We start from the raw sequence: 14,375 nt of genomic DNA on the forward strand, positions 1-14,375 counted from the left end.
CCATGGCATTAGGGGAAAGCATCAGGATGCTTTGTTTTTAGTGATGATTTGTTTTTAGTGAGAAGGTTGTGAACCTACAAAGATTTTTTCCCCCCCACACACACTAATTTTGCCCAGGGTGTCCTTGGACTGTGACCCTCCTGTCTTCACCTCCTGCCAATCTAGGACTACAGATGTCTGCTACCACACACCCAGTCTACAACTTTATCTTCTCTTGTTTGTAGGCACTTACTATATATACTCTCCTTCCTTCCTTCCTTCCTTCCTTCCTTCCTTCCTTCCTTCCTTCCTTCCTTCCTTCCTTCCTTCCCTCCCTCCTTCCCTCCCTTCCTCCCTCCCTCCCTCCCTCTATCCCTCCCTCCTTTCCTCCTTCCTTCCCTCCCTCCTTCCTTCCTTCTTTCTTTCCTTCCTTCCTTCCTTCCTTCCTTCCTTCCTTCCTTCCTTCCTTCCTTCCTTCCTTCCTTCCTTCCTTCCTTCCTTCCTTCCTTTCTTTCTTTTCCAGCTGTTATTGTTTCTTTTGATTTTTGAGACTGCCTTACTGTATAGCACAGGCTATCTTTGAACTCTGGATCCTCCTGCCTGAACCTTCTAAATACCAGGATTATAAGCATGTGACATCACACTTGACACTATTCTTTGCTATCTTGACATTCATAATGATCTCCTCTTCCAAAGCTCTCTGAAATATGTGGAGGAGGGACTTCCCTTTTAAATTTGGTTTCTAGAACAACTGGGATTTCTTTTCTGGGGTACTGCTTCTCAGGTTCTGATTCCTTACCACCCGTTCATTGGTCATATGTAGCAAACCGCCCTCCTTAGTTTTTATGCTCTCTCCTCTGCTCATAGTATAATCCAAATGGATCTGTACTCTGAGCTTTGACTGCTTCTCCACACTCCAGGCCTGCTAGACACCCCCAACACTTGGACCACCCACCACAGGATTAGACATCTTGCCTCTAAATACATAATTACTTTTTTTTTGAGTTAGCACCTTTGTATTATTTGAAGGTTATTTTAATTCTTGAATTGCTATCATGTTAATATGATGCCATTTTAAGACACAAATTTCACACATTGGGGGCAGTTCAGCTAACTGAAAAATGTCTTCATGAGCTTTGCAATATAGAAAAGATGTACTGAAATGGGAGGGGAAGATGAACTCCAAAAGGTTTTGACTGCTGAAAACGAAGCTAATGCTGCAGTATGTGAAATTTTTATGCCAGAGGGAAGCATTTCCCACAAACCTCTGTCCCCTTTCATCTGTAAATGTGGTTTGGGAAAAGCCCAGTATCTAAATATAATGTAGACTTTCATTATTCCTGCTGATATGATTACTGCTTCATTCACTGTGGGGCTTTGTTTACAAATTTAGAGAAATATTTGGAATCATTTTGAGCCAAAAACTTAGGGAAAAGTATGTCTAATTTGGTATATGCTAAATTTGGTACAGATTTTCTTTGAGACTCATTTGTCTTTTCTCTTTCATTGAACATTAAATGACTATTGACGGTGTAGCATTACCTGGTGAATCACATTATTGTTTTGTTACAGTTCTTCATTTTGAAGAGTAGATGGTTCAAAGGTAATAAGAGATGTTTTTAATGTTTCTCTTCAGTGCAGCAATAGAATTTATTTCCAGCCATCCTGTTATCCTTGGAGCCAGCTAAAGGAGATACAGATGAAGAAGTTTTAATACAGTATGGTTTCAATTGCACTGTTTTTTAATAATTGACCTTCTTCTGGAAGGATTGATAAGCCTTTGCTCTGTTGCAGGTCTCATCACAACTACATCAAGGAAACTAGACCGAGAGCAGCAAGATGAACACATATTAGAAGTATGTATTTCTTTACTTTTAATAATTTAAACAATGCTTACAGCAATAAATGTCTTAGGAAAATGTAATCTTGTTTCTATTAACCAGAATATATTATTGTTGATGTTTTACTAGCTTCTGGTCATTAATAAAAAGAAAATTAAATCGTCATAAATATAGCCCATGTCCCCTTTGTCTATTCAGTCCATCCCCAGAATACACAGCTGATATAAATTCAATTCTAACTTTGTGTTTTATACACCATGTGACACACACACACACACACACACACACACACACACACACACACACAAATGCCTGCAACTCTATCATTTGCATTTCATTGTCATTTACAGTAGTGCTATTTTTCCTTATACTTTCTACAGCTTCCTTTTTCCTTGGTGTTATATTTTTGAGATATCTGAGGTGATATGCATCTAGTCTAAGCTATTGAACTGTATCTAGTTTCTAGAATTCTTATTTTTACGCTTACATCATCGCATTACTTATGCATTTTAAAAAACTGATTTTTTTTGTGGTTTTAAGATTATTTCTAAAATCTTCTGAAGTAAATGTAGAGTGAAGTCAAATGTGTCTTCTAAAATATTCTCTTCGGTCAAGGCTTTTCACTCTGGTTCATTTATAATGCTTTCTCATCTACCGGGCAGCCTGTTTCTAGCTCGCAATAAATAGTTTGTGAGGATTAGGAATAGTTGCAGGAGGAAGGTGGAATATAATACGGAGAGAGCTCGATGCTATTGTCTGTATACTATGGAGATGTAAAGAAAAGGACACTCATGAGAAGGAACAGAACAGACCAAACCTGCCACCTACGTCCACATTTCTTTGTGATGTATTAGAGCTGGACCTAGAAAAGTCACATACTTTTCTTTCCCATCTATTCTACAGCATAGGTAACCCCAAATTCTAAATAATGAGTTTTCTCATTCCCTTTCTTTGTATGACTATTATTGATAATACTGTCTTCTTAGTAGACATTCTTTGCTAAACATTTCTAACTTTGTCAGCAAAAGGCTTAGTTCATTATGTGTGCACATAGAGGTATGAAGCCATGGAGGCATGTGTATGTGCATGAGTTTCCTCTTCGGAAAAGGTGGTTTCACAGCCACAATGCTTTTCCATTAGGAATTTTAACGTATATTAATTACATCAGAGTTTTGAACAGGTTCTGTTGTTCCATTGAGTTCATTTTCTTTATTATAGAGCAGTATTTTGGATTTTCATTCGGTGTCTACAGGAATTTATGAAGGGCAAATGTGGTTATGGAAGAAAATAAACAGATGGTAAAATATTGGGGAAAAAAACAGGTTAAAAGCAGTTGTACCACACTCCTGTGTCCTCGGCCTGGCTTGAACTGAAAGCTTTACATTGATTTTGGACCTCATTCTCAAGCCCTTTTTTCTTAGTGAAAGTCAGAGGCAAGATAGAACACATTTCCTTGAAGATAATAGTAAGACCTTATTGGGAAATAAGGTATTGTAGTGATTTGTTTATAGATCTCTGTATTGTTCATTTGTAGTCATATATTTGAGGGTTAATGCTGGCCTGGTTTATCTGTCTGAAAAAAGAGAGAAGTTTTTTCCATCACCGTTTGAAAGTTACTGGTTATTGAGTCTAAATTTAAGAACATGGTGGTTCACTTCAGTGTGATTCATACCCATAATCCTAGCATTTGGGAAGTTTAGGCAGGAAGATCATGAGTTCAGGTCCAGCATGGGCTTTCATAGTGAGATCCTGTCTCAAAACAAAACAGAAAACTTAGAACAACTTGGTGATAGAAAAACAGAGTACTTGGTTGTATTTCTCTTTCATTTTTCTTTTTATGAAGACGATAGACCTGAACAAAAGGAAATGTTTGAGAAGTTTAATTTAACCTCTCAGTTTTTAAAAAATATTTAATATTAATAGTTTTATTTTAATATTTTGTCCTGAAAAATTCATGAAAATAAACTGTATTTTAGGCATGGTAAAATAACTATGGTTTGCTTATTCTTGACAAGTCCCCTAAAGATATATTCATTCTTTGAAACAAAATTTACCATTGCCAAGTTTCAAAAAGAAAATAGTTCTATTTGTGTTCTTGATAATGACTATTCTAACTGGGGTGAAGTGGAATCTCAGTGTGGATTTGATTTGCATTTCTTTTGTGGCCAGCGATGTTGAACATTTCTTCACGTGTCTATTGGCCATTTTTACTTCTTCTCCGGAGAAGTCTCTTTTTAATTCTTTAGCCCACTTATTAACGGAGTGATTACTTCTTTGGGGATTTGTTGTTGAGGGGTTTAATTTTTTGAGCCCTAGGTATATTTTTGATATGAGGCCTCTATAGCTGGTGAAGATCTTCTCCTAATCTGTGGGTTTTCTGTTTATCTTGCTAGCTATGTCCTTTGCCATGCAGAAGCTCTGTAGTTTAATGCAGTGCCTTTATCCAGCCTTTCTTTGATTTGGTGTATATCTCAAGCTTTATTTAGGAAGTTTTGACCTGTGCCAAGGAGTCCTACCTTATCCGCTATCCCTTCCTGCAATATCAGGGTCTCTGCTCTTACCTCAAGGTCTTTGATCTGTTTGGAGATGATTCTGGTGCAGGGTAATATATGGGAATCTAACTTCCATTTCCTACATGTGTATAGCCAATTCTGCCAGCACCATTTGTATAAGAGGCTGTCTTTCTTCCCTCTGTTAATTTTGGCTCTGTAATCAAAGATTGGGTGGCCATAGGTCTGTTGGGATCATGTCTGGGTCTTCAGTTCTATTGCATTGGTCCTCGGGCTTGTTCCTCTGCCACCAAGCTGCTTGGGGGGATATGGCTAAAAGGGAATGTTAGTACATTGTTGGTAGGAAGGTAAGCTGGTTTAACCACTCTAGAAAGCAGTATGAAGATTCCTCAAAAGACTAAACATCTCTATGATCCAGCATTCCACTCCTGGGTATTTATCCAAATGTTCACAAGCAAAGCTACAATAAAGCTACCAGCACAATTAGCAGCAGCATTACATACCATACCTAAGATATGGAACCAACCCAGATGACCCTCAATAGATAAATAGATCAAGAAAATGTGGTTTATATATACAATGGAATGCTATGCTTCCATCAGAAATAATGGCATCATCCCTTTGTAAGGAAATGAAAAGACTTGGAAAAAAATCATATTAAGTGAAGTAAGCCAGACCCCAAAAAACAGGCTCCATGGTTTCCCTCATTTGTAATAATTAGTATATGTCTAGGATAGTCGTAGCAGAAGATCACAATAGCTCAAAGCTATGTACATATAACCATATAAAGTGATGCTAATTGACATGAACTCTAAGACATGGAAATTTCTGTATAAGTAAACAGCCAAATGAAATCAAATAAATCTTTTCATATAGTTTAAAATGTTGCTTTGACATATTGTTGATGAAACTAAAATGAGAGATTTTTTTAAATGCAGTAAACTTTAGGTAGAATTTGCCTACATATATTGGGTATATTATTTTCTTAAAGGAATCTTTAAGTATTTAAAGCCAGTTCCTTATGTATAGGTCCTATCCATGACTGGTAGCTTCACATTTTGTCAAAGTTCACATTGTAGTGACCATAGTTAAGGAGTGAATACTGAATGGTAAAGAAGGCCTGAAGTTACCAGGTGTTTTCCTGCTCAGCTCCTTGCATATCAGGAAGATAACTTATGTCCATAGAGGGTGGTTGCTGAAGTAAGAAGAGATGGATGGTATGGGCCATCCTTCAGCGTGAACTGAAGAAGCATATACAAGTGCTGGCTTGTCTTTAGGAAGAAGGTGTTCTATATCTTTAAAACATTGCTGATCTGTTACCTTTAAACTACAGGTTACTGTGACGGACAATGGTGTACCCCCCAAGTCAACCATTGCAAGAGTAATTGTGAAAATCCTCGATGAAAATGACAACAAACCTCAATTCCTGCAGAAGTTTTATAAAATCCGACTTCCAGAGCGAGACAAACTAGAACGAGAAAGAAATGCCAAACGAGAGCCTCTGTATCGAGTGATAGCTACAGATAAAGATGAAGGCCCCAATGCAGAAATCTCCTACAGCATTGAGGATGGAAATGAGCATGGCAAATTTTTTATTGAACCTAAAACTGGAGTGGTTTCATCCAAAAAGTTCTCTGCAGCTGGAGAATATGATATTCTTTCAGTGAGTGAAGATCAAATCTGAATTTCTTGCACACTTTGTGAACCTGGTCTCATATCTCTTCCAATTATCTATTCAGTAAATGGATTTGGTGTTCGTGACCCAATTAGGCAGTGCTCTATTATGTTTAAGAAGTGGGGGTTTGTTTTTTCATTAGCTTTCTGTCCAGCTTTCTTGAATCAATCATGGGATGCATGGTATACACAGACAGGGTTATTCAGTGTTTGAAACGGCCTTGCTTGAAAACAGAGTCAGTCCTACATTTTATTGTTGGGATGTAGCTTCTGATTTGTTGCTTTTACCCTTCTGCTCCTCTTTTACAGATTAAGGCAGTTGATAATGGTCGTCCTCAGAAGTCATCAACCACCAGGCTCCACATTGAATGGATCTCCAAACCCAAACCATCCCCCGAGCCAATTTCATTTGAGGAATCAGTTTTTACCTTCACTGTAATGGAAAGTGATCCAGTTGCTCACATGATTGGTGTGATATCTGTTGAGCCTCCTGGCACACCCCTTTGGTTTGACATCATTGGTATGCATTGCTCACAGATCATATAGTCATTGTCCTTGTATAGTGACATGAAGGAAAAAGAATTGCATATGCTTTTCTCGTTTTCGTGCACATCTGAGAATTTAAAATTCAGAATTTAAAATTGAGAGTAAGATCTAGAGGCGGAGAATTTCCTTTAAATTGTCATACCTGGATTATAAAAACCTTCACAATATACAATAACTTATATTAAACTTATTTAAAATAAGTATTCTATAGACACAAAGTAATTAATATTTAACATTTGGTAAGTTTTTTCTCAGTCAGGATGTTTCAGAAAATCCTAAATGTTCCAGTCTAATTTTAATATATATATATGTGTATGTATATGTATATAAACATATGGCACATTATTTTTAGTGAATTTATTGGAATGTCTAACTGTCCTTATGTGACTGTATATGTCAATGATTAGTAGAGGATAAACTTACAGATTTTGATTTGTGTAACTCAAAAAAAACTAGACTGTCAGCTTCAGGGTTTTATTTTTATTTACCTCATTTTCAGTAGGAAACATGGTTCATTACATAAATGTTTCCTTTATGTCATTTAGTGAACTCACCCATAGAATGTAATAGCCAATTCAATATACATTTTAAAATTTCAAATTTGACTTTGACATCTTATATCCTAATTTTTTTTTGCCAGTCCTGAGGCTTGAACTCTGGGCTTGGGGCTTTCTCTGAGCTCCTTTTTACTCAAAGCTAGCAGTCTTCCACTTGAGCCACAGAACCACTTTCAGCTTTTTCTTTGATTAATTTAGAGCTAAGAGTCTCACAGACTTTCCTGCCCCAGCTAGCTTCAGAATCTTCAGATCTCAGCCTCCTGATAGCTAGTATTACATCCTACATTGTGAGACAGTTTTACTAAGATTTTTTTAGGCTCAAACTTGCAGGGTTTTTTGCTTCAGCCTTATGAGTAGCTGAGATTACAGGCGTTTATCACTCTACTCTGTTGGTTGTGTTTCTTCACAGTATTTTAATTAGTAGGATACTCTGAATCAAATGTATGGATTGCAGTTCACCTCTAATTGGAATGTCATCTTTCTTTTCCTTGTGCCAGTGCTTAGCTGAGCAAATGTTCTGTAAGAAAATGAAGCTCGGGGCTGGGAAGGTGGCTCAGTGGTAGAGCGCTTGCCTTGCATGCCTGAGGCCCTGGGTTCGATTCCTCAGCACCACATAAGCAAAAAGAAAAAAGCCGAAAGTGGTGCTATGGCTCAAGTGGTAGAGGGCTAGCCTTGAGCTGAAGAGCTGAGGGACAGCGCCCAGGCCCAGAGTTCAGTCCCCAAGACCGGACTAAAAAAAAAAAAAGAAAAGAAAATGAAGCTCATAGAACTCAGGGTGAGGGATCACAGGTGGGGGCAGGACAGGTGTTTTTGTCCCTGTCCCCCTTCTTTATACTTTCTCATACTACACAGTTGAGATGTCTTCTCCATATTTGGTCGCTATGAAATAATTGTTGATAACAGGTCTGAAATGATTAAAGTTTATTTTAAGGGAAAATGTGATTTTCATGGTTAATTATAACTAAGGTAATTCTTTTTCTTTAACTTTGATCACATTTCCAGATGGTCAGAGTGCTTGCTGTTGTGTGGTACCTGACTCCGTATCTGGTTGTGTTTGGAACTGGTTTGACTGACTCTTCTTCTTCTTCTTCTGTGCTTGCTTTCCATGCTTGCTTTCCTCTTTGGCTGTGCCAGGAGATACACTTGCTAGAGAAGTGTTTTACATCTTTCAGATGACTTGTGACCTGAACTGTACAGCAGAAGGTATCTGCTGAGATCTCATAATTTATTTCAGATTATGAGATCTAAAATAAAAGCACTGAGTTTTACATTGAACTTTTTTTTTTAATTTCCAGTGATTGTTTTTCATTGCTATTTCTTCTCACAGTATATATGTGGTCACCCATTCCAGTTACAAATACATTAACTACTTTTTCATTTGTTATTTATTACTATTATTATTACTATTATATAAATTACTAGGGTTCATTTTGGCATTTTTATACTTGTGTAATATGTTTTGATTGTATTTACCTTCCATCACCCTTTACCATACTCCTTTATCTGATTGGTCCCTCTGCCATTAACCCTTTCTGCTACCTTTTTTTTTCTCCAATGTAGAGCTCTTAACACATATCTAGATTCATAGTTTTATGTTTGATTCAAGACTTTGCATGTGTCTCTGTGTTGTTTTGCTTTTTGGTATTCTAACCAAAATTGTGCCTTCATTTTTTTCCCATTTCATTTCATTCGTATAAATATTTCAAGTTGAGATTTGAAGAGTTAGATTTGCAATGTAATTGAGGATACATCAGGATGCTGTTTCTAGGACAGAAAACTTTGCTTTATATAGCTCTGTGTTTGATAATGGAAAAACATTTTCAAATAGTATATAACAACTAGAACTAATTAGCAGTAACTATCACTAGTTTTTTTCAGTTAGCATTTGTTTATAATTATTAAGTAGTTGTACAAAGGGGAAGCATTTGTTTTTAATAGTTATTTTAGTCAAGTAATAGGCTCAAAGTTTCATAAAGATTTCTTTTAAACTTTTATATGACCATTAATGCTTTTAAACTGACATATAAATTAAGTTAATATTAAGAATGTCTGAAAAGTAAATTGAGATCCTTTTTTTGGCAATGTTTGCAGTGTTCTCCCTCTCTTTAGAATTGCTTTCTGGCTTCCTCACAATTCTTGGCTCCCTTGATAATTAGGGTTCAGCATTGCCCTAAAGCATTGTATTCCTTTCAAAATGCTGGTTCTTGGGATTACCTTTGATGGTTACATTAGAAGTGAATTTTTACTGCTGTTAGGTATCAGAAAGCTACAAAGTAAATGAGGGATTTTCATCCTGTGACTTGCTCTTCTGTTGTCCTCATTTAAACTAGGTGGCAACTATGACAGTCATTTTGACGTGGACAAGGGCACTGGAACCATCATTGTTGCCAAACCCCTTGATGCAGAACAGAAGTCAAACTATAACCTCACAGTTGAGGCGACAGACGGAACAAACACAATCCTTACTCAGGTGAGTGAGCTACAGATATTGCTGGTATGTATGGCCAAAAAGGATGGAGCCCATCCTGCCTTTAGGATTCATGGTGGCACAGACAGCTGATTGTGCCCTTTTAGGCCCTAAAATCAGAAGTTATGTTCATGTAGTTTATATCCAAGCTCATTATTTAGAGTGAGAAAATTAACTACAAATCTCTACTTGGTTTGTATGTGATTAAATAGTTACAGAAATTTAACACCCCTACCATCTTTATTTGTTCCTATCTCATGATGAAAATCGTGAGATTGCTAGGTTTTGAAACTTGTTTAAATCCTGTAAATTAAATTCTCTTTTCCTGTTAATTCTCTTCAGTTGATAGTATGTTTTGATGGAGCTGTACAAAAGGAACATTACTGGATGAATAATCATTGTGTACCTTCAGGAGGAGGCAGAGAGTAGTTCATTTATTCATTTAACAAATGGCTTGTTGAACATTTGTTCTATGCCAGGTATTAGGTAGGAAGCCAAGTAGTGTGGACAGTAACGGAAAAATCATGCCTTCTATGAGCTTGTATTACAATGGGATAGAAACAGAAGCCTTGTGTGTGATTTCTCTGTCCTTAAAAAGGGAAGAAGTTAAGATTAGAGGATGAAGTGCTCCTAAGTTCTAGTTTTCAATCATTTTTTTTAAAGTTTTGTCCCTTTAAATCTTTCTGAGCTAGTCACCTGATAAAATCATTTAGTTGCATTGAATTATAAAAATATTGTATGTGGTGTATTTCCAGTGAACAAATAAACAAATAGTCTAAGCTCAGTTGTGAAAATATTTTATTCCTTTCTGTAAAAACTTATGATTAGTAATGGACATAGAATTGTGTATACTATGTATACTATGTGATGCTTTTGTGGATTCACTTTGCAAATTTTTTTTGGTATGAGTTTTTGTCAGTTCTGAAATTTCCATTTTATTGATTATTGTTCTAATTGTAGTTACGAGCAGAGTCATAAGCCCCCCAAACTGAACTTCAGAAACTGTAGGCAGGAATAAAACATGAAGATGCTGCAGAGATTGATATGGCAGGGAAGCTCTTCGAGAAAGCTCAGTGTACAGCTTACAGAATTGGCTGAACAGATGCCTAGGCTTTTTGGAAGTGGCCCTCGATCAGGCATGCTCATTTCTAACAGTCCCACCTGTACCTCTAGCATCTGTTGTACAAATGAATTCTTAGCAATGCATCTCTTCTCCCCAAATTATACTTTTAGCTAGAATGAAGAATCCAATTTAGCATACAAAATAGAGAAGATCAAGAGAAAGGTAGGTAGGGGAGGGATGGGTGAGACTAATGATAGGGTGTCACTGATTAAGATATATTGTATTCATAAACTGCTGTGTTAAATGGCAACTCCTTTGTACAACTACTTAAAGATAACAATAAAAAGGAAAAAAAAACTCACTACCCTCCAGTGAGCCCAGTTGAGAATGAATGAATGATATACATTAACAAATTCTTTAAAAAATCTCGGAAATATATTCTTGATTCATTTTCTCTTAAATTTTAGTGCTTCATTGTAATTTGATACTTTGAGTTCATTTTCAGAATCTTGATTATATCCTCATGAATGAACTTTGGTCAGGGAAATTAGAATATAAAAGAGCTCAAGTTGACCTGTAATAGCATAGGGCAAAGGGAACAATTAGTATTTAGGTTTGGATTTCCAGTCTGGGACTGACAAGAAAGAAATAACTATTTGGGAGAGAGCAGAGCCACAGATTTCACAGGGAAAGGAACACAGAAATCCAGATCTGTGCTGATAAAGCACCAGAGCATAGCAAGGTAGACTTGGCTTTCTGAGTGAAACTCAAGGGCCAGCAGAGCAGGTTTTGTGTAGGCAGGTTAGTGGCAGCAGATGGCATATGTGAGAATGCTTAGGAGACATTGTGGGTTACACAGGGAGCATCCTCCATACAGCTGGAGTAAGGCAAGGCAGTGTAAATGTAGGTGCTCTGCAGGTGCAGCCCCTGTGCGCTCTCCATGTTACTGCTCTCTTCTAAGGTGCTGCCTGGCATTGCTTCCACTCACATTCATTGCCTTACCTTCTTTGTGTCTCCAGGTAACTTAGCAACCTAAGTCAGTTTTTTCTTGATTGGAACAACATTGCACATTCTTTCAGTTTGCATCTCTTGCTCTGCAGCTCTCTCCTATTTGTCTCAGTCGATAAATAGTTACATATTCAAATGTAACGTAGGGAACATGTTGTCTACAATTCCTGGCAAAGTAAAGTCTCCATTTTCTCTTGTTACCTACAGAGGTCTCGCTGAAGAGAAATTAAGTCTGTATTTTAGGAAGAAAGTTTTAAGTGTGAATAGCATTTTATTACCTCACTCAAATATTTTAAGTAAATACAAGTGAGAAGTTTTTTAACTTTTTTTGAGTCTAGATCTTTTTACTTCTATTTCTCATTTTTATTTTCTAATTTTGCTAAAATACCAGCTTTTTTCCAATGTGTATGTGGTTTTACTATTGACTCTTTTAATATTAAAGTATCATAATTAGTCATTTGATTATTTTGTGACCCTTTTTTCGTCACTTACTGTAGGTATTCATCAAAGTGATAGATACAAATGACCATCGCCCTCAGTTTTCTACATCAAAATATGAAGTTGTTATTCCTGAAGATACAGTGCCAGAAACAGAAATACTGCAAATCAGCGCTATGGATAAAGATGAGAAAAACAAGCTAATCTACACTCTGCAGAGTAGTATAGACCCACTGAGTCTCAAAAAATTCCGCCTGGACCCTGCAACCGGCTCCCTGTACACATCTGAAAAACTTGATCATGAAGCCATTCACCAGCATATTCTTACAGTCATGGTATGACATCTGCTTGTCCTTCTCACCCCCTTTTGGCTCCTGAAGAGTAGTTTCCTGTGTTTGAGGGCGATAGTGCTTTTTAATCCATGAAAAAAACCTCAACCTGATTGATCTTATGTTGATTCTTCTAGGTACGGGATCAAGATGTGCCTGTAAAACGCAACTTTGCAAGGATCATCGTTAACGTCAGTGACACAAATGACCATGCCCCGTGGTTCACCAGTTCCTCTTACGAAGGAAGGGTTTATGAGTCAGCTGCTGTCGGCTCAGTTGTGTTGCAGGTTACAGCTCTGGACAAAGACAAAGGGAAAAATGCTGAAGTATTGTACTCAATCGAATCAGGTAATTTTGGAGCACTCAAGGGTTTTTAACTTTTGTATTTGTTAGAATTTTTTTTTTCTTTTCTAAAATCAGTTGTAAGTATTGGAGTATCACTACAAAAATTTTGTATCACTGCAAACATGGCTAACTTGATCTTTAGCTGCTGTTTTACATGCCGAAGAAAAAGAGGATTTTACTTATTTATTTTTCTTTTTTTAACTCAGCAGAGAACAGCGATAAAAATTCTAGTAGGTTTGGATCTCAGGCGTTCTTGGGGCTTCACAATATTAAAATAACTTAAGACTTATAAGCCCAGTGGAAAAGAAAATATCTATGTAGCCAATTCAGTATTGCTAAAGTTATTGTAACCACAAAGTTATTTCTTCCAGAATATTGGTTAACTGTGAAACACACTTAAGAAAATGATGGTCTAGTAATTTAACATTATATTTTTATTCAGAGAGCAATTTTCTCTTGGGCAGAGCAGGAAATTCCATGATAGTGCTGACCTGTCCAATTCTTTTTGAGTCAATTCTGGAAAAGTGAGTGTCCTGTCTCTCCTACTCCATCCTAAGTTTAGCTTTCTTTACCCTACACCTTTACACCCATATCCTGTCAGGTGAAGTTGAATGATTGTAAGGTCAGAGAAATGTTCAAGAGGCTGAAGAACCCTACTACAGTTGGCCTGGAGGCAGAAAGAATCAGGAAGACCAACTGTGCCTGTGGGTCTGGGCGTTTGTGCATGTGATTGGCAGAAGATGCAGAGTCCTGTTTTTGATAAGGAGGATTACTAAGAAGCAGTTGCAGCACAGAGCAGGTCCCCCCACTCTAACTCTCTTCTGTGCTATGTTGCTGTTCACACACTCATTCGTACCATACAGAGTAATGAAGGTCATTTTATGTGCCTGACACACAAGTGGCATTCATGTTTGAGGTAGAATGGTACACTTTGCGTATGTGTTTTGAAAGAAAAGACCTCTGGTGTGGAGCACATTTATGCAGTCAGAGGTGGCATTGTGTCAGGATTTCCTTATTAATGTAGGTATCATAAGTAAGTGGTGAAATATTGAGAAGTTTAATTTTCTGCTTTCTTCAACACATTGTTAGTACAAGAAGTAGTCTTTCACTCTTCTGTCTTTGTAATGATTTTAGAGAATTGAAATCTTCCATTTTATTTGGTCTTTTTTTCTATAAATCTAGAGCTCTACATATATATATATGTATATATATATATGTATATATATGTATGTATATATATATATATATATAATGTCTCAGGCATACATTGTTTATATATCACGTAATGAATATCTGAGTTAACGGAGAATATTTTAACAGAATATGTACTTGTATGCCTTGTGTAGTTAAACCAGTTTTATTTCTTTACATATTTAAATTTTTATCTATTTCTATTTCAAATTGAGGTTATTACAAAAAAAGATTCTGTGTGCTGCTTATGATGGCAGCGGTCAATTGCTTTGTTAATGTCTTGAATAAAGATAAGGTATTTTCCCACTGCTTCAGAGACTTGGCAGTTAGAAAAACAGTACATTCCACTTGTGCATGCCTGAGCATTTCAATACAGTGATTTTTGTCATACACAAACTAACTGGGCTTATGTAGGAGAAAATGTTAA

At 36.7% G+C, this 14,375-nt stretch overlaps 1 protein-coding gene across 3 annotated transcripts in view; it reads left to right on the forward strand.

Annotated features, from left to right (window-relative positions):
• Fat1 (FAT atypical cadherin 1) overlaps nucleotides 1–14,375 on the forward strand; it is a 119,351-nt gene that overhangs the window by 67,618 nt on the left and 37,358 nt on the right. For 2 of the 3 annotated variants that reach the window (XM_070016343.1, XM_070016344.1), the window contains exons 4-9: nucleotides 1,774–1,835; nucleotides 5,664–5,993; nucleotides 6,314–6,524; nucleotides 9,438–9,577; nucleotides 12,143–12,418; nucleotides 12,550–12,760. In XM_070016343.1, coding sequence (XP_069872444.1) covers nucleotides 1,774–1,835; nucleotides 5,664–5,993; nucleotides 6,314–6,524; nucleotides 9,438–9,577; nucleotides 12,143–12,418; nucleotides 12,550–12,760 — 1,230 coding nt within the window. Of the gene's footprint in view, nucleotides 1–1,773; nucleotides 1,836–5,663; nucleotides 5,994–6,313; nucleotides 6,525–8,241; nucleotides 8,311–9,437; nucleotides 9,578–12,142; nucleotides 12,419–12,549; nucleotides 12,761–14,375 lie in introns of all 3 variants that reach the window. The other variant, XM_070016342.1, reaches the window with a different exon arrangement.

The sequence above is a fragment of the Dipodomys merriami genome, unplaced genomic scaffold (genome assembly GCF_024711535.1).
Source record: "Dipodomys merriami isolate MVZ:Mamm:240054 unplaced genomic scaffold, mDipMer1.0.p SCAF_12, whole genome shotgun sequence".
Classification (NCBI taxonomy): domain Eukaryota; kingdom Metazoa; phylum Chordata; class Mammalia; order Rodentia; family Heteromyidae; genus Dipodomys; species Dipodomys merriami.